General features: G+C 37.7%; 1 protein-coding gene across 1 annotated transcript in view; it reads right to left on the bottom strand.

Annotated features, from left to right (window-relative positions):
• The window catches only part of Brinp1 (BMP/retinoic acid inducible neural specific 1), a 180,205-nt gene that overhangs the window by 46,372 nt on the left and 112,578 nt on the right, over positions 1-21,255 (bottom strand). The window contains 2 exon segments of the mRNA XM_005075105.4: positions 11,218-11,323; positions 14,471-14,640. Coding sequence (XP_005075162.1) covers positions 11,218-11,323; positions 14,471-14,640 — 276 coding nt within the window.

Below are 21,255 nucleotides of genomic sequence, written 5' to 3'. Positions count from 1 at the left end.
TTCCTGCCCTGCCAACTGCAAGTAACAGTAACAGAACTTCTTTTTTTCATGTTTTTTTTTTATGTTTCATTTTATTTGATCTGTCTGTACAGAATATAAAGAATAAAAATAAAACATTATTTTCCTTTCATGGTTATTTAACCTAAGGTTCCAGCAGTGATGTGTCTTTTGATTGTGTGATGGATTCAATGAGAATGGTCCCTATGAGCTTGTGTTTGAATACTTGGTCCCTGGCTGGTGGAACTGTTTGGGAAGGATAGGAAGAATGTGAGTGAGGGTGAGCATTAATGTTTCAAAAGACTCAGGTCACTCCCAGTGTAACAGAACTTCCATGACTTTCCATTTTTAATTTAGAAAATGGATTTGTTTGGAAGCTTATTTGAGGTATTGATATAAAGAAATCATCTCAATCCCTGATATATAATAATTATCCAAGTTGATAGCCATGATTAGCACTGTATCACCTCCTTTGATTGGTAAATATGTATTTTCTAATTAAATGAAGAAAAATGCTGTGAAGTGCATGTGGTCTCATTCTCATTTTGCAGAGTAAACTATATATGGAAGTTGAAAACATGAATTAACTAGTTAATTAACTCTTCTCTATTGACCGTCTCCATCCTGTTTTCTCTTTGATTGATATCTTCAATCTACATAAAGACAATAACCCTTCTTCTTCTGACAAGTGAGAAACAGGGGATTCCTTGATGTATAAAGGAAAATCAACATTTGGATGCAAGCAGCTTGGTGGTAGTCAGCATACCCATTTTTCACAAGTGTCTGCTGCTGAGCATGCCTCACAGTCCCAGAAAGGCAGAAACATGAACACTCATCAGTGCCTCTCATGCCACTGCTAAGGATAAAGAATAATCCTGATTAGGATTCACTCCTTGTTTTCTTCTGGTAAGTGTCAATGAAGACTCACCTCAAAACTGATCACAAGAGATGTCACAGGGAACAAGAACTTGATGTACTTTTCTAGGATCATAAGAGCACATGAAGTGATGAGATTTGGAAGTAAAGGGGCTTTATGAAAAAAAAAAACAAAGAGTAGATCCTATGTCCTACCATCTTCTCCTCAATCCTGGCCTTTGGTCAAGGCCATTTCCCTTGCAGCCCTGCTAGAGTGTTCTGAGCAGTCAGCTCCTCACAAGAAGAGTAAAGTAAATTTCCAGCACAGAGGACTATGAACCTTTGGTGGCTTGAATGAGAATGCCCCCCATAGGTTCATATGTCTTAATACTTGGTCCCCAAATGATGGTATTGTTTAGAAGGATTAAGAGCTCTTGGCTTACTGGAGGAGGTGTGCTACTGGGGGTGGCTTTGAAGTTTCAAAAGACTCATGCCATTTGCATTATTTTTTCTTTGCCTCCTATGTTTAGATCATCACATCAGCTTTCAGCTATTTCAGTCACAACACTTTTGTTCTACCACTATGGACTCTAACTTTCAGAAACTGGAAGTCCATTACAAAACTTACTTTTATAAGTTTTTTTTGGTGATCGAGTCTTATTAAAGGAATAGAAAAGTAAATAGTAAGGAAGCTGGTAAGAGAAAGTGAGCTATTGCTGTGTCAGGTCTGACCATGGCATTATTGGAGAAATGTGGGAGAATTAAAAACATTAGACCAGGTCATCAATTGAATGGTGTAAGCAGGGCTTAACGGCCCATCTGAGCAGAAGCTTGGAAGAGAGTGAAACTGAGAGGGGGAGGCCCAGCTCAAGTGATTTCAGATGGGAAAAATATTAACAAATGGGCCATTCTTGTGATATTTTGGTAAAAATGTGGCAGGTTTCTATCCTTGTCCTAAAAATTCACCCAAGGCTTAATTGAACAGTCATAGACTAATTTCTTTACTTCTGACAGTTTCATGTTCATTTCCTCATTTCTATAGGAAGGAGAATGATACTCAGTAACTAGTTGGTGGTGCAGGTAACTGGACTAACATGCAGAAACACAACGTTTATGAAGAAACAGAACCGCAAAAATTAAATCTGATTTAAAAATATTTCTCCTATAAATTGTCTCTGTTATTAAATGGATGAGTTTACATATAGTATAGCAGTGGTATTTTCATCATTTTGTATAACAGAATATGTATTGAGGACACATATTAACTTACAGATAATTATTCACCATATTTATAATGAGTATTTGGCATCGGCTAAGCAAATGCACCATTGAGGAGGCAAAGATAAGTAAAGCAAAAGCATAGGTCAGACATATTTACAGAAAGGTACATGTGAAATAGAGGTTCAAAGCCTGCCCTAACATGTACATTCTCTATGACAACATTTCCAAAGAAGCATTGAAGTGTTAGGGAAAGCAGCAGCAGCAGCATTTGATGCAGCTTTGAGAAGACCACACTCACTGCAGCAACGGGATGGGTCATCAAGTGTGATTAGAAGCTAGAAGAATTGCCTGGCAATCATCAAAATGATCCAGCCTCACGTACTGGGACCTTCACCACTCTCCCATCCATCTTCCTCTGTTACAAATGGAAGAAGCTAATAACTGCACTCCATTTTCTCTGGAACTTAAAATAGAATATGCCATTGTGTCTAAGATGCCATTCATCACAAAACGTACCATTGTTTTATGTACACTATGCAAAGAATATGTTGCCAATTAAACTGACAAATCATCAGTTACAAGCAGCAATCCAATTGCAGAGATAATGTCATCTGAAATCATGCAACTTAAATCCTATGAAGAGTAATCAAGACGTCCAACAAAATATTGTGCATTCCACATCTATGAATTCTCCTGCACAGGAATTCATTTTCTCCTTTCTCTCAATTAAGAGTCGACAGGACCATCTATCTATGTTAGATGATTCCAGTTATACACAAGATGCCAGTTACTCTTGAATGCTCAACTTTGATCCTGCAATCACTTCCTCATGCCTAGAACATCAATCTTTCCCTGTCTACAGAATAATCCCCATAGTCAAATAAAGGTTCTGTTGATCCAGCGTTAAAGAAGGATTAAAAAAATTTACTTGACACTACAGTCCATGATACTGCAGTGCTCAAGACATTGTCCTGTGCAAACAAGAATTCGCCATATTCAGAATCTCACTATGCAAATGCAAGAAAACATTTGTCCTCCAGATCGCATACACTTCATTGTTGCTCCATCCAGCATTCGCTTTCTAGTCCCCTTCACTCAGCATCATTTCCCATACTTCAACTCTATGTTTTAAAAAACAAACCTACTAGTTTCTTGTGTATGTATAGGTGTCTATGTGTACAGGCATATTTGGCCATGGAGGCAAACATGGAGGTCTGAGTTCAAAGTTAGAATGTTTTCCTTAATCCCATTAACATCTAATATTTTTTAAAGAAAGGACCACTTATTTAACTTGGAATTTACTATTTTGCTAGATAGGCTGGCCAAAGTCAAGGTGTTCTGTTTATCTGCTTATCTCTGTGCCTCCAGAGTTCATGACCTCAACCTTGTACACTTACCCACTGAGCCATCTGTCAAAAACATTCTATACTGGGCTTTGTAGTACTAAACTCTCTGATTGCTGCCTTCCTTAATAGCTACTCCATAGTCTCTCTCTCTCTCTCTCTCTCTCTCTCTCTCTCTCTCTCTCTCTGTCTCAAATATCCATCTGTGTGTTTGCACATGACATACACATACATGAGTTTGGGAGTTGTCACTCAGTTTTGTTTGTTTCTTCCCAGATAGGGTCTCTCAATAGCCTGGAATTTGTGTAACACACACGTTCAATCGGTGAAGTGAATCTCACATTTCCTCTTGTGCTCACCTCCCCATCTTTGAAATTACAAGCTTGTGACATCGTATCCACATCTTCCCTTTTAAGTGGATTCTGGAGATTGAGCTCAGGTCGTTGTGCTTACAAAGAAGCTCTTCTCCCCCTGAGCAATTGCACCCAGCTCAAGTTTTCTCCTTGCTTCTCCTTCATCTCTTGTTTGCCATCTTCCTCCTTCTTAATCATCATAGCTAACCATCCCAACCCATCTATGTTAAATTCTTGTGGCTCAATGACTGCATTCTCTTTTTAATAGTCACACTCTCTCACAATGTAACCTTGCCCAACTTCAGTCTTTCTATATTAATTGATTCCTTAGCTTTCTTCTCTGACATTCTACATGCTCACTGCCAATCTTCATTTGTTTATGTAACAAATAAGTCAACTTTACGTACAGATTAAATTCCTCATAGCTCATTAATAATATTCTACATGCAGACTTCTCGTTTTCAAAAAGTGGCAATAGTTATACAAACCATTGTTATGAACTTGGAGATTACTTTTGATACCTTTTGCTCTTTTAAAACCTTTTTCTACCCTGTTTCCAAATATGGTTAGCATTGTGTTTAAGTACGCCAACTACTCACTGCCTTCATTGTATATATCATAGACCCCATCTTCTCATACATTAGTGTTGGGGAAGTCTTATGCTAATAAAGCACTGTCTGGCCAATAGGAATCTAGATAGGTGGGGCTAGGAATCCAGGAGGATTCTGGGAAGGAGAAAACACAGGAGAGTCAACATGTAACGCCATTGGGGGTAGGAAGCCTGGAACTATTCTCCGGTAAGAGACATACTTAGATTAACAATTATGGGGTAATTACTTAAGGCAGAGCTAGCCAGTAAGGGACAAGCAAGGCCAACAGCTTCATAATTAATATAGCCTCCTGTGTGTTTATTTGGGACTCATGCGGATCTCGAAACAGGCTGGCGTGGCAGAGCCCGGGCGACTGGCGGGGGATAAACCAAAGTGGCTAGCAAAGAAAAAGCTTCTCTTAACACATTAGTGAGTAAACTAACATTCAAGTACATGCTTTCATCTTGAACAGTCTCTTCTATCCAATAGCCATAGTGATCCATTTAAACTACAAACCAGATCAAGTTTATTTGCCTAAATTCACAATGGTTTCTCAGATTATCCAGACAAAATTTAAACTGCAACCTTTTTTATGGTCTTTATTCTGCAAAAACTATTCCTCTGTGTTTTCTGAGTGTGAAGCAAAGACATTCTTTGCTTATGTGTAATTATATGCTTCCCCTCTATCCTCACACTGAGCATAAACCCCAAAATGACACAAATAATTCACTCACTGTTTTATGTCCAGTTCTTGAATCTGTATTTGACATAGTGGATGCTCAGTTAAAACTGCTAAATGAATACTTGAATTTCCAAATAGATGAAATTCAACAACATACACAGCTTTCAGAAAAAATATTCTGTCTGCATCCATTTCCATATTATCGAGCTACTGAGGCAGAGTGCTTTATCTTTATACTTCACCAGATGGTAACTACATTAAATTACATGGCCACGTTGGCAAAACAAACATGTGAATGGTTTCTTGAGGAGAGAGTGACAAAATAAGTTATCATTATACCATTATTGTTATTACTAGTAGTTTGGTAGTTGCTGCTATGACTGCTAATAGCCTCTGATGATTCTATCGTCTTTTTACTCATTTTTAATCTCTGGAACCAGCCCTCTTCTATTTTTTTAATACCAGTCTCTTTTTTACTCTGTTTTGGTTAACATTTTATGTTACACTACATGGAGTTCAAGGTGATTCAAGTGTTCATTTCATCTTCAGTCTTCTCAAGTCAACCTCTGAGGTATATCTCATCCCTGTCTTGTTCAAAGCAATGGGGAGACAGAGAAGAATATAGAAGTACACTATTTTAAAGAGGAGACATGAAGTCAGGATGTCTAAGTAAAAACTCCAACTCAAATCCTTATTGAGCAAGCTCAGTGAAACTCAGTTTTTTCACCTGCAAAATAAGTATATTATTTGCACCTTCTGAGTAAGAGCCATGTGAATACTAAAAGCCACAAATAATACAATAAATGAAACAATAAAAGCAAACATTATTTTTTAGCAAAAATACATTGGTACAGTTCCTGAATCAATGAATACATGGTAACTATTGTTATTACTGTCTCATCTATCCTCAGTCCACATGATCTGACTCTGACTGGGCTGAACACTCTTCTGTGCCTCCACTCTATTTACAATTTCTCCTTGCACAAGTGTGAAGATAGAATGAACTATTAAATAAATGTTGAATACATGCATAATGTACATATAGAAATGCATACATATAAATAATGTGTGCTTAACTCTATGGATTTTCAAAACAAAAACACCCAGGTACAACTAGGTAGTTCAAGGAATAAATTATTAGTGGCCCTTGAAACTTAATTTATTCTCTTTTAGTCCCTGTACCATTTAACTTCCCTAAAGTTTCCACTCTTTCTTTGGTATTTAAAACTATATGATCTTACAGTTTTGGTCCACTATTGGAAGAATCATTTCATCATGCACACATTTTGTGTCTGGCTTATTTTCCTTTCCTGTTAAATGTGTGGGATGTTCCCATACTGCTGTATGAAATAGTAGTGTTTTCCTTCTCATTGCTGTATGGGGCTTGTGCTCTGAATGTATCTATTTTCTTGTGGATGGACATACATTTTAATGGTTTCTATTTTTTGCTATTTTGAATGAATTTGCTGTGAACATTCATGACTTTCTGTGAACTTGGACACATTTCTCTTGGCAAATCCCTAGGAGTTGAAATTTCTGGGTCACAGCTAAAGGACATATGCAATTTTTAGTACGTATCATCAAGAGTTTTCCAAAATGGTTGTTACTAATTTATGTTTCCCCTGGCAATGTGTGTAAGCGTCCATGCCTTCAGTTCTCATTTCTTGATACTGTCAGTCTTTTTCACTTGTGGCATGGAGTGTGATATACTTGTATGAAATGGCAGTTTTCATCGACGATTTCTTGGTAAGTTGAACATATTGCCAGATGCTTGACATCAAGAGATTCTTGCTTGTGAGCTAGTTGGATATGTTTTATCCATTTTTTTTGGGCCAGGTTAACTTCCTTATTATAATATCATATAGATGTTCTTCAAATACTTTATAAGAATATTTTTTCATGCATTGTGTTGCTAACATTTACATTCTGTTAATGGTTTATTCTATAAAAAGAGTTTAAGATTAATGTGCACAAGTTTCAGTCTTTCTCTTTTTACTGAGCATTTCTAGATCACTGGATGACAATTTATTCACATGTCATGACATAGTCTTCTGTCTTGTCTGAAGCCCCTTTGATTCCCTTTAATATCTTTTGCTATGACTCCTTCCCCTGGACAGACAATATGAACAATAATTTCCCCCTAAGTTCCCATAATGGTATATATTAATTTCACTCTTCCTATTACAGTAAAAAATACCTTGAATCATAGATGTTTGTCTGTCTATCTTCTCGGTAGCAGCCCCACATCCCATTGCCTCAATTACCTAAATGCCTCAATGTCTTGCTATTGAACCTGGGGCATAATGTCTCCTAAGTATGTCTAGAATTGGTCTATTTCTCCATCTCATTTTCTCAACTCAGTGACCTCAACTGTCACACATTTCATCTCCCTTGCTCTGCCCATACAGAGAAACCATGACCTTCCAAAGTATAGTTTTCTTCACGTAATACTTCATTGAAAACTTTTCTAGGACGTCTACTCTTAAATTCATATTCAGCTCATTAGTGTGCAGTAGAAACTGCATAGATGTTGAAATCTTATTGCATTTTTCTCACCACTGAGCCTTCTGTTTTAATCTCATAATACTTTAATTTCCTTGAGCGCTTCCTCAGAAAGACTCTTCTGTCAGCCTCTGCATCTACACTCCTGTCTTCCCACTTATCCTTCAGGTCTCATGATGTGTATATGTCTTACAGGAATAATCCTTCATAAACTCCAATAATCTGAGACCATGTACCAGCCCCCGTAATCTTCTCTGATATAATCTACTATATTTATTGTTGGCATTTTTGCCATCGCTCTCAAAACTACATGTTTCCTTAAATTAGAACCCATGTTACTCTTTATCTCCATTCTATCATTTTGCTTATCTTATTACTGAAACACACGTCAAATAATGTGTATATGTATATATGTATACACACACACATATATATCATGACATAAGTTCATAGGTCATACTACATAAATATTGTTGATTACATTGCTCAGTCTTGATACAGAGGGGGATGGGGGCTTGGCCCTGCCTCAACTTGATATGCCAGACTTCACTGATTCCACAAGGAAGTCCTTACCTGCTCTGAGGAGTGGTGGGAAGGGTGGGAGGCGGGGGAGTGCAGGGTAGAAGAGGAAGGAGTGGGAACTGGGGTTGGTACGTAAAATGAAAAATAATTTTTAATAACTAAAAATAAATAAAAAAATCAGAACCAAAGCCTGCCAAGAAAAAGAAAGAAACATGCCCATGTTTTAAAAAATGTGAAGTATAAGGCAAAAACAGCATGGATTTTTAATTTCATTAAGATGGATACTCTTTATTTGCATTTTAATATTGATTTGTGGGTGTGTGGGGACACCTTCACTGTCAACTTGACAGTCTGGGCAAAAGAAGTTTTATTTAAGAATTATATCCATCATATTGATCCACAGACATGTTTATGGGGAGTTTTCTTGACTAAGGGTTGCTATAGGAGGGACTAGCCCACTGTGGGTGTGTCCTCGCTAGAGTCAGGGAAGCCTGGGCTGCTGTATAAGAAGATTAGCAGAAGAAGAGCAAGGACATCAGGCAGTAAGCAGCACCCCTTCCTGGGCTCAGTTTTCATTTGTGCCTTTGAATTCCCTCGGGTACTGTGACCTGGGAACTGTAAGATGAAACAAATCCTTTCTTGTCTAAAAACAAACAAATAAAGACATCTGCTAAGTAATGCTTAACTCTTCTGTATAAAATTATAGGATTTCTACCACATAACTCCTTGTAACTTCACTAATAGGAGACTACCACATAAGCAAGTGGCAGATTCTATATTTGGGCAGGAATGTGCCTCAAGTGTTCCATTTGAGGGCTGAGTGTAGTGTTCAATTATTAGCATGGATATCATAGGCCTGAAGTTCTAGTTCTCATTCTTCAGGATCAGGAAAAGAAGAAAGGTTCATATAACATTGAGATAAATCCAGCATACCCTTATTTCCCTCCTAGTACATCAAGCCTGGCATATTTTGTCCACACTAAAGAAGATAACCCTTTTCTATAAGTCAGTGCTTCAAGTATCCTTTGTGCCTCAAGTAAAACTTTGTTCTTATTCCTGGAGTCCTTTCTCCAGACACTCAAGTTTCTCAGCATCATTTTTAATGGGAAATAGTTGCATGTGGACACATACTTCAGCTCACCTCTGACCAATCCAGAGGAGAACAGGTCTGCCAAGTTATTTCTGTGTGGACAGCATATTTCTACTAATGATACCCATAGAAGTTCCAGGCTTTATAGGGCAGGATCTTACACAGAAAGGGGAGAAATTTAAAATTTGAAATAAAGCTCCATGCATGATTTAAAAAAGAAAATGTAGGGCACAGGTGAAAAAAAATCATTGAACCTTAAGCTTAACTGATTCACAGTAAATTAGACTCTAAGTGTCATGAAAACTTCAAAATTTTCCTTGGTAGTAACATATGATTTGCCTTACTGAGTTTATTACTATAGTTTTGTTTACCCTCAGAATGTACAGCAATTGATAAAATACTCACTGGCATCCAGTCACCTGGATTAAAATCTTGAGTATCATTCCAAAGATTTGCTGTAGGTATCACATGAACTAAGATGCTGAAAATTCTAGTACACCCAATGCATATGGGCTCTGTTTTTTGGCCATTTTCTTTTATCAAATCATCACACCTACTATTTTCTCCACTAAAGACAATAATTTAATTTTTCTAAGTATTTAATATTGTGTGTGTGTGTTTAAAGATTAAACCATCATATTGGCATGGCTTCTCTAGGATATATTCATTGAGGATTCCCAGTGACACTATTATACCCTGATTACACTATTCCCCAACTATTGTCTATAAAAAGTATGCAAGTAACAGAATTGTCAAGAAACAAGAACACAAAAAGAAGTCTTGTTAGGCTCTGCTAAGCTTTATGCCTGCAACTTTCAACCCAAGTTCTTCCCACTGACATTCAAAATCAACTTTATGATATATATTTTTTGGGTAGGTCACAGTTTTTGTCTTCACAAGGTTAAAGCATACCATATTTTTCTGACTGCAAAATTAGTACTTGATCATTGAAGGAAAGTTGAAAAGGCAACTAGAAGCTTAAAATAGTATGTAACTTCACTCTCCCAAAGTACCATCTTTTGACATTTCAGCATTTTCTTACAGGACTTATTTTCTTCTTTCACACCGTAAAGATTGGCTATCTTGCAGTTATTAATTAATGCCAAATATTTTTTCTTATTCTAGAAAATTCTTTATAAATTACATTTCACTACTGGCCTAATAGTATACTTTATAGATGGGACATACTTCATATACTTTACATGTGGAAAATTGAGATGGCTACATAATTTTTAAAATAGATATGAAAAGAAAATGAAGGTGTAATGTTGCCATTGTATTATAATCTCAAACGTAAAAGAAATTACATGTACATATATATTTTTTAGACCAACATCAACTGTGCTATAATCCTTATCTATCTTTCTACCTAAAATCTTTTTTACTCTTTGGATATTAATTAAAAACAGTAAATTTACTCTTCTTTGACATAAGATGAATGAACAAAACATTTACAAAAATCTAAGTATTAATCACTATAACAGTTATGGTATTAAAGGTCATGTCCAAATATATCTTTCTACACACAGCCAGTATTAAACACTGCTGGTTATTAACTCTGCAAAAAGTGTGTATGTATGTGTTAATTTAAAACTATAGATGATGAGCCGTTAAAGGAGAAACTACAGTGAATCACACGTTCTATAAAATATTCTCTTTTTTTTTTGAGGTTTAAACATCTCCTTCCAAACCCCCCTAGAAATCAAATCAATAAAGAAGAAATATGGATGATAAGATGTGAAACTTTAATATATAGTAGACTGGGCATCAGGCATCTATAAATAATACTGTTTAGACATTTTTATCAAAATAATCAGATAGAGCTCACATTCTCATACATTTTATGTGAAAACTAATTAATAACTATGAGCTTAAAGCTCTGTGTATGTTAAAATGTTGTGGATCACATCACAGCTGTCTGATTTCCATATTTCACTTTTTCTTTGTTTTCTGACCCTCCTCTCCTTGCCTCTTCTCTATGTGCCTCAGTCTTCCTGGTGGTCTCTGGAGCTGTTATCACCTGCCCACCTCCAGGGCTGCCCCTTTTGCATCAGTTTCCTACCTTGAAGGTGCAGTTTGCTTTCCGTGCTTTGCAGAAGGACGGAACTCACAGAGTCCAGATTGTCATAGCTGTTACAGCCCAGAGGACCAGTGCGTGTCTCTGTGACCTAGAGAGGACATTAAGCGAGAAAAGTGTGAGACAGGAGAATTAGTTTACGGCAGATCCTAAGGAGTGATTCCACACCTGAGTTGTCTGCTGAATGCTCGGCCTGCGACTCAAACTGTGTGTGAGTCTGGCTAAGCAGACTGCACAGTCAACATGAGCAGACACACAGACTGAGTCCATAATGTCCACTATCTTCCACCAGCTCTCACTTTACTAGGACACACTGAGTTTTATATAAACAAATACATTATAAAGCAATGCTACAATTCTAAAGGCCAGGCTTCAGAATCAGAAAAAAAACTATCATTAGTTCAAAGCTAGGCCATTTATTTGCTGTGTGACACCAGGAAGCTCTTAACTCCTCTAAGTGTCAGCAAGCTCCAACTCTCAGTGTCTTCCAGGGAGAATGAGTGGCACAACTTTGAGTGTTCAAAAATTGCCAGCTGATTACCAAATGCCTCTGCAAATTACAATGAGTACATAGGCACTATTATTGGGCAAGAACAATACCATTGTCTCCATTTTTTAAAGAAGGTTCAGCAATAACTACAACCAGCACCACTGTGGGGTTAAAAAAATCTGGATTCTCTTGTGTATTTGTGACTTTGTCTTCTAAGATTCGAGGTGGTGACAAAAGGGAATATCAATTTAAAATAACCTTGGAATTAAGGGCTTAGCATATAAAGGCTCCTTTGTCCCTTTACTCACCATTCTTTGGAGGTGTATTAAAGTTTGTGTTCAGCTGTAAAGGTACAGCCTCCACTGAAGGCAAAGTCAACTTGCAGGAATTTCAGTACGTAGCTTCTCTGTCACTTTCTACCTGTGTAATCCTAGGCTGCTGGCATCTGTCTCTTTCTCAGACTCCAGTTGCCCTTTTGTGTGAAGTTAGCAATGCTCTTTCATCAGGTAAAGAGATTATTAAAATTATCATTACCATCTTAGTTATTATTAACGTTATTCGTATGTGCACCTGTAAACTTGCTCATGTTTTGTAAGTGGGACAATACATCCTTACGAATGTATACAGAGACCAGAGGGTAACTTTGTGGAGTTTGTTCTCTCCTTCCATATTTATGTGTAGGTGGAATGGAACTCAGGTCACCAGGTCACCTTTACTAACTGAGCCACCTTGCAGGTCCAAGGTATCATATTTTTTATGTACTTGGTATTTAGGATATAATAATTCAATTAGTGATAATTGCACTTTCTAAAACAAAAATTCATTACTTTTGTGACAAAGAATATTATGCTTCTTATTGAGTAAGACTTGACACCACTAACGTATGTTACTATAGTTACCCTATCTGGGTCAGAGGCTGCATTTCAAAAAAAATCTGAGAATGAGGCAAAGTTGTAATGTGCTGATGCCTGAGACAGTGGCAAGTAAAGGCCTAAAACATGCTGGGGAAAAACTAAATGTAGAAGCCAGGTTTAGTGTAAAAAGGGCTCATCGAGAGACTTCTGGGCAATTTGTCTGAGAAATCCCTGCTCAAGAGGAAGGCTGCACATTCCAGGATGCACAGAAAAGGATTATCTCCTGACAGCCCTTCAATATCTCAATTCTTCACCCCATCCAGGGCCAGAGACCACTGGGTAATAATGAAAACCGGGCCTTTGCAGCTCCCAACTCTGATGGCTTCATAAAGATCTGTCTCTCAATGCCAAGCTCCTTAGCAGCAGAATCCTCCCAATATAGGCAATTTTCTTGGATAAGCTGACCCTATGTTTGTCAATCTGATTTATTTCTCTCCTTACTACCTCCCTGCCCAGAAACGCACTCCTGCCCTCCATGGGTTTTCTTCTAGTGATCAATTGCTGATTCAAGCTGCCCGAGTTTACCTTGACTTTTCTTTCTGTCCTTTTTCCCTGGAGACATTTAAGGGATTCTTAACATGAGGCAAGACCTACATATATTCAGAAGTTAGGGTGAAGACTCAGAAGCAAATTTCAGGCACAATCTAGTTTAAGAAAATTTAGGACAGGAAAAGTATTCCTTGGACAAATTAATCCTTTATTTCAGGAATGTCCTCCCACAAGCTCTTTATAGAGGTCATCTCTAAACTCACACTACTGGAAATAAGTCCTAAATTTCCTGTACTCCAAGCCACCAACTTGAGAATCCAGCGCTTCTATATCCAACATGTCTGCTTGACTTTGAATTAGTTAAAATTGAATCAGCTTACAAATGTACTTCTTTCATAGACATAGTCAAGAGCTCAATAATCACATGTGAGTAAAGACTACTTCCTGGCCAGCACAGACAAGTATTCCCAGTATCTCACATCTCTGAAGGTTGGGAGGTGTTGGTGCAAAGGAGCGTGACTCGGTGAGCAGTGTGCCTGATTGTTCACTTGTGTAAATAAAGATTTATTGGAATACAATGACCCAAGCAAGTATATGCATTGTCCGTGGCTACTCTTATGTGACTGCAGCAGACCTGAGAAAGTAGCAACGAAAAGGCTGCAGATCTCAAATATTTATTACTGGCATATTGCAGAAAATGTTTACTGATTCCCAGGCTAGAGAATAGTGTTTTAACCCCTATTAGGATATTCTCAAGATGGACACCTCCGAGCAAAATGCATAAAACTGTGCACCTCAGTTTTATAACCAAGAAAATAGGTGATGAGACTGAACAAAGAAACAAGACTGTTGTAGACACTGATTATTCGGGTTGCACTATTCTTAGTATTGTTAGCTCTGTGATCTTTCACAAATTATTTTACTCTTAGCCTCAGTCTCTTCAATTTGAGTGGTGACTGGACAGCCACTCTCTCTCTCTCTCTCTCTCTCTCTCTCTCTCTCTCTCTCTCTCTCTCTCACACACACACACACACACACAGAGAGAGAGAGAGAGAGAGAGAGAGAGAGGAATGAAAAGAAGCTGTTTAACAGAGACTGATAGGTATGTTAATAATTCTGCAACAGTCACAGCTAGAACATATTAATAAGTCATTATATAGGGCTACTTTAATAAAGATAATCATTTTGTCAGAGAGGATTTTGCAATATCCATCAGAGTGGTTGGTTGGAGGAAAACAAGGTGCACTGATTGATATAAAGCAAAGAATTGTTTGTTATCTGCTCTCAGAATGTCTGTGCCATGATTCTGTTGAGTTGAGAATCTAAGTGCACCCTCAAGCCATACCTTGATTGCTCCAGTTGATATCTGGATCTCATGGAGCCTTCTCATGGTGCCATCACGGTCGACAAAGTAGGATGATGCAAGCTGGTGCAAAGCTTCAACACTTTGAGTGGCATTCCCTGACTTCCGGTCAAGGCGACTTTTGTCCATGTACATGGTCAAAGCTTCCTCTCCTGAATGGGAAAGGGAAGAAGATAAGAAAGCTTGCTCTAATTTCAGTGCAGCAGGAGGTGTTCCAGAACCTGAGGACAGGCTTATTCTCCAATAAACCTGTCCAAATAACCCACTACCTATGAAATCAAGGGCACAGTGCAAAAGATAAAATTCAGAGTTTGCTGTAGATACAATTAGAGTAATGGCCATAGAATAAGGTTCGGACACCAGAGTACATCACCAAATAAAATTGTAAATACATCTCAAGAGCTTTGTCTAAACTAATGAAGCCTGCTACTTCTAAGAAAGTGCATGACGAATTTTGCATCGATATTTTTCCTTGTTCTTTTTTCTTCTGTTTTCCTCGATACAATTGAATTCTTCCTTTTTTTATTCTCTGTTCTTTTCTCATAATTTCCTTGCATCCAAACTGTATTTCTTCTCTAACCACCCATTATTAAATAGACAAGTGACAGCTTATAGATATGTAAAGATAAGCAGGTGCATGAAAAGAGAGTGAATGGATAGCTAAATACTTGGGTAGATGTGGGAAAGGAGAGCGAGCGAGAAATGATTGACAGACACTTTTTAGATGACTCAAGAATGGGCAGAGGAATTAATGTATGAATGAAATATATCTTACAGAGATTATAAATATGATTGTATAAATTTATAGTTTTTCTTCAATTAGTTTTCCTAGAAATTCATGTGTAGGTTCATAAAACTATCAACATATAAGGTATTGGATGTGGCTAACTTGACTATTTCAATGGAAGACTGTGAAGGAAGCTCTAAATGTGGCCAACAAGTAGACATGCCTGCCACACTCCTGCCTCCATTCTCCGCTGAGGTAACATGATTGTATTTCTTAATTTTTATGTCCCCCATTTAATCATTAGCAACAGCAGCAATTCTGGAAAAACAGAAAAACAAAATGGACAAAAGAGACAACAACAACAAACTGTGCTTGGGATTATGAGCAAGAATAAATTAGGCAATGAGTGAAAGGTATTGAGAACTATCTTTAGTTTGTTTTGGCATTTGAAAATCAATTAGCATTGGGCTCTGACCTCAGCTCAATGGTAGACCATTTTCTGAGAATGCATAAAGCAAGCCCTAAACTCAGTCTTCAGCCACCACATGGAGAAAGTGACAGAAAGAATGTGAAAGGTATGGAAGCTGGGAGTGAAGAGTAAAGGGACGATGGAAGAGTGGAAGATGAAAAAAGAAAGAAAGAAGTGCAGATGTAAAGGTGATCCAGGTATGGTGGGTACAACTTTAATCGCAGAACTCAGGAGGCAGAGGCAAATTGATTTCTGAGCCTGAAGGGAGACTGGACAACGTAATCACCCCCAGACCAGTCAATGTCACATACTGAAACCTTGTCTCAAAATAAACAAACAAACAAAGAAAAAATTAGGAAAACATGCCAACCAGAAAAATAGATAAATGTTAGAGAAAGGCTAGGGAAAAAATACAAGTGGAGGGGACAGATAAGAGTACATATCATAGTTCTTTTGTATACATGTCCATCAAAATTACAGAATTCTTTAAAAAGAAAATAAAGTAAAATCATTATTACAAAGTAAGCAGGTTGATTAAAAGTGTCATTATAGACCCATAGCCTGACCTGTCTTGATGTGAACTAGTTATCACCCTTCAATCCATCATATGTAAAATAGGATGCAAGCTATACCTACTTCATACAGTTGTCATGAGGATTAAATTATTACAAGAGATGCTTATATCCTGCATGACACACAGCAAATACTGCCTTATTATTATTTTTAATGATTGGATACTATCAGGTTTCCTATTATATAGTATTTACCATTACCATATAATCAATAAATAAAATATTTAGAGAACAAAGCCTCACAGTACATTCTGAGACCTAAAACCTGGTATCTAGGACAACTAGAATGTTTCTAGAATACTGATGACTTTCTGAGTTGAAGAAAGAAAAAGCAATTTGCTTTCAGGAGGAGTTTGCCCTCTTCCCCTCCTAAATGTTTAGCTTTCAAATTTTACCCAGATTTCAGGGCCAGTTTTTGCAAGAAAGACACAGAAAATTTTAGTTTAAAAATTTAACACTTCATATTAGTAGTTCTCTTATTGGTACCATGTTGAGTAACTTAGATTAAGTATAATGTACTATTAAATTGATTTCCATCTTTTTTTTTCTTTTTAAAATGTAGTCTTGAGAAGTGTGTCGACATTATAGCCCTTGAAAAATTGATTAGGAGAGAGGTCAGTGGAACGTATTTGCTTAGTATCTACCAAGCTATGGCTTTAAATAACCAATACCATCTCTCTAAAAATGTTTATTGTTATGAAAAATACAGAAGGTAACATACAAATGAGGGATGCTCTCTCAACCTGGAGTCTTGATGGAGGGCTCGGGCCCTACCCTGAACGAAATGACAGACTCTGGAGATCCCCCATGGAGGGCCTCACCCTCCTTTGGGAATGGAGTGGGAATTGTGGGGGGGGGCTGGGGTAGTTGCTGGGGGGGTAGGGGAGGAGGTGAGGGAGAGGGAGCTGGGAATGGCATGTGAAACATGCTTGTTTCTAATTTAAATAAAAGAAAAATGAAAAAATACAGAAGGAAGAAAGGAGGGAGGAAGGAAAAGGAGAGGATTCAGGGAGGAGTAGGAGGGAGTGACTAGGACAAGTAAAAAAAAACAAAGAATGGGTGATTTTCTTGGTTACTAATGGTTAAAGGCACAGATCTGAGAACTAGACTAGCCAGGCACGAACTAGATAATACATGAAGAGAATTTGAAATGGTTTAGGAGGATCCGACTTGGGATTGCATTCTGTTCCTATTTTCCAGAAATGATTCCAGGAGACAGCAGCTTCAGACCATTTCCAGATTAAAGATGAATCACCAAGGCATAGGGACATGCAGATAGGAATGGAAACAAGTATGTAACATTTTTGTGGAAAACATGAGCCACAAGTCCTCAGAACCTGACATGCTCCACTCAGGGTTGACATTGCTGATCTACAGAATGAACCCCTGTTTACTTCACTGTCAACAGCTCTGCTCTTTGAAATGTGACCCTTGTTTTTCTCACTATTGACTATTATGCTTTGTCAAATGAATCCACTTTGCCTCACCCTGCTTTTCTGTCCTAGATAACATTCATCCATTCCTCTTCCTCTGATAACATCGAATCTTGCAATCTATTTCCCACTCTTTACCCTACCTGGGATGATAACATTTTCCATGTATACCCACAGTTATCTTTCTTTCTGCAACATAGTCCTTATTTTTTATTTTCATTTTTTAAATTTAAATTAGAAACAAGCTTGTTCCCTCTCCCTCCTCTTTTCCCCTGTCACCCACCAACTCCCTATCCCATTCCCTTTCTGCTCCCCAGAGAGGATTAGGGATCTTCAAAGTCTGTCATATAATTTGGAGCAGGGCCTAGGACCTCCTCAGTGTGCTTAGGCTGAGAGGGTATTCCTCTATGTGGAAAAAGATCCCAAAGTCCATTGGTACACTAGGGATAAATACTGATCCACTACCAGAGGCCTATCAGTCTGGGTATCATGAGAAAATCCTTGTTCAGGTCAGCTGTTTCTGTGGGTTTCTCCAGCCTGGTCTTGACCCCTTTGCTCATCAATCCTCCCTTTCTGCAAATGGATTCGAGGAGTTCAGCTCAGTGTTTAGCTGTGGATTTCTGCTTCTGCTTCCATCAGATACTGGATGAAGGTTCTAGGATGGCATAAAAGTTAGTCCTCAATCTCATTAGAGGGGAAGGGCATTTAAAGTAGCCTCTCCACTATTACTTGGATTGATAGTTGGGGTCATCCTTGTAGATATTTGGACATTTCCCTAGTGACAGGTTTTGCTTTAAACCTATAATGGCCCTCTATTATGGTATCTCTTTTCTTGCTCTCTTCTATTCTTCCCCTGACTCAATCTTTCTGCTCCCTAATGTCCCCCTCTCTACTCCTCTTCTCCCCTTCTCTTTCTCCTAACTCCCTCCCCACTCCCCCCATACTCCCAATTTGCTCAGAAAATCTTGTCCCTTTCCAGAGTCTGTTGACATCATGGTGCTAGTCCTGCCTCCACCCATCAGGAGAGGGAGTGTCTCAGGACTGGCTGCAACCATCAGAGTATTGGACCTGTTTGTTCCCACCAGAAGAGAACCTTGCCCCCATACCCACCAGGAGAGGAAGAGACACCACCTGCAACCACTGGAAGAAGAGAAATGATGATGACAATATAAGAACACATTCAGTGACAGAAAAACCAATATGACACCACCAGAGTCAAGGAACTCTACAACAGAATGACCTGAACATCCCAATACAAAGGAAGCTAAAGAGAAAACTTTAAAAACAAACCCATGAAGATGATAGAGACCCTAAAAGAGGAAATGAGAAAATCTTTTAATGAAATGCAAGAAAAAACAAACAAAAAATTTCAAGAAATGGAGGAAAAGACAAACCAAAAATTGCAAGAAACAATTGAAACAGTGCAAGGTTTGAAAGTTGAAATAGAGACAAAAACAAAACAAAATAAAAAAAAAGAAAAAATAGTCTGAAAGAATGCTGGAATTAGGAAACCTGGCTAATGATCAGGAACTATAGATGCAAGTATAACCAAAGGATGTAAGAGATGTCAGATAAAGTCTCTGGTGTTGAAGATACACTAGGAGAAATAGATTCATGGACCAAAGAAAATCTTAAGTCCAACAAATCCTAACACAAAATATCCAGGAAATATGGGACACTGTGAAAAGACCAAACCTAAGAATAATAGGTATAGAAGAAGGTGAAGAAACCCAACTCAAAGGTGCAGAAAACATATTCAACAAAATCATAGAAGAAAACTTTCCCAACCTAAAGAAAGGCAAGCCAATGGAAGTAAAGAAGCGTACAGAACACCAAATAAAGTGAACCACAAAAAAGTGCCCTCATCACATAATAATTAAAACATCAAACATATAGAATAAATTAAGAATATTAAGAGTAGCAAAGGAAAAAGGACAAGTAACATATAAAGGCAAACCTATCAGAATTATTCCTGACTTCTCCATGGAAACTCTGAAAGGCAAAAGGTCCTGGATAGATATTCTATAATCACTAGGAGACCACAGATGCCATCCCAGACTACTATATTGAGCATAGCTTTCTATCACTGTAGATGGAGAAAGAAAGGCATTCCATGACAAAACCAGATTTAAACTATACATATCCACTAATCCAGCCTTACAGAAAGTACTGGAGGGAAAACTCCAACCTAAGGAAATTAACTATACTTACAAAAACATAGGCAATAGATAATCACATTTTACCTAAAAACCAAAAGAAAAAGAGGGGTAAATCCACACACAATACCACCACTACCAACAAATCCAAAACAAACAAGAATTAACACTTAATAATCCTTAATTTCCTTCAATATTGATGGTCTTAACTCGCCTATAAAAAGACACAGGCTGACAAAATAGATGTGACGACAGAATCCATGCTTTGGCTGTATAAAATAAACACAACTCAACAGAAATTACCTCAGAATTAAGGGTTGGGAAAAGATTTTCCAATCAAATGGACCCCCCATCCCCAAAAAAGGTGGTGTAGTTATCGTCATATCTAACAAATTAGACTTCAAACTAAAATCAATCAAAGTAGATGAAGAAGGTCATTTTATATTCATCACAGGAAAAATCCATTAGGAAGAAGTCTCAATTCTGAACATCTATCTACATTCATAAACAAAACATTACTAAAACTCAAATCACATATAAGACCTCACACAGTTACAGTGGGAGACTTCAACACCCTACTCTCACCACTAGACAGGACAACCAGACAGAAACTTAACAAAAAACCAAAAGAACTAACAGAAGTTATGACCCAGTTGGATTTAGCAGACATCTATAGAACATTCCATCCAAACACAGTACTTATCTTATTCTTTAGGGATTTCTGGGTTAATACACTTTTCACTCCACTGGAGCAGAAATGCTGTGAGATTGGAACTAGTTCCTTGTCATTCCCTCTTAGCACAGTGTGCATAGGGATTGTGTACTTGGCAAATAATGATAAAAATATACATGAATAAATATGAAAGCATTCCAGATCAACAGTACTTATTTATTTACTTATATACTTCAGCAGTCAGACTGAAATCTCCCAGATGATGGTGATCCAGGAATATCCTGAGGTTCCACTTATCTAGACTTGACTGTATTTCTAGCAAGATGTGTAGATTTGCATTTTCTGATGAATCCTCAATCCCAGTAGTATAGTAGGAAATGCTACAATTCTCTTTGAACCTGAAAATATCCAGTTTAGAGATGACTTTACATCCAATCATACTTTGAAATTCAGGGACAGTGGGCAGTAGGGACAGGAAATGTGAATCACCCAATTCATCTTTCTAATGTTCCCAATGCTTCTCCTAGGCTACAACAGAGAACAGATGTTCAGTTATCATTTGACAGATAAATGGATGGGCAGAGGATGAGTGTGTGGACAGATGATTGGTTAAATGGACTCATCGATAGATGATAGAGAAGTGTATAGTAAGTGAATTCTAGGAGTTAAGGCCATGAGTCAGTGGGAATAAATATTCCACATTTCAGTTCAGGCTCTCTTAGGGGCCTATGGAACAG

This window comes from Mesocricetus auratus, unplaced genomic scaffold (assembly GCF_017639785.1).
Source record: "Mesocricetus auratus isolate SY011 unplaced genomic scaffold, BCM_Maur_2.0 Super-Scaffold_100014, whole genome shotgun sequence".
NCBI lineage: Eukaryota > Metazoa > Chordata > Mammalia > Rodentia > Cricetidae > Mesocricetus > Mesocricetus auratus.
The sequence above is the reverse complement of the archived record's forward strand: the minus strand, read 5'-3'. Positions and strand labels throughout refer to the sequence as shown.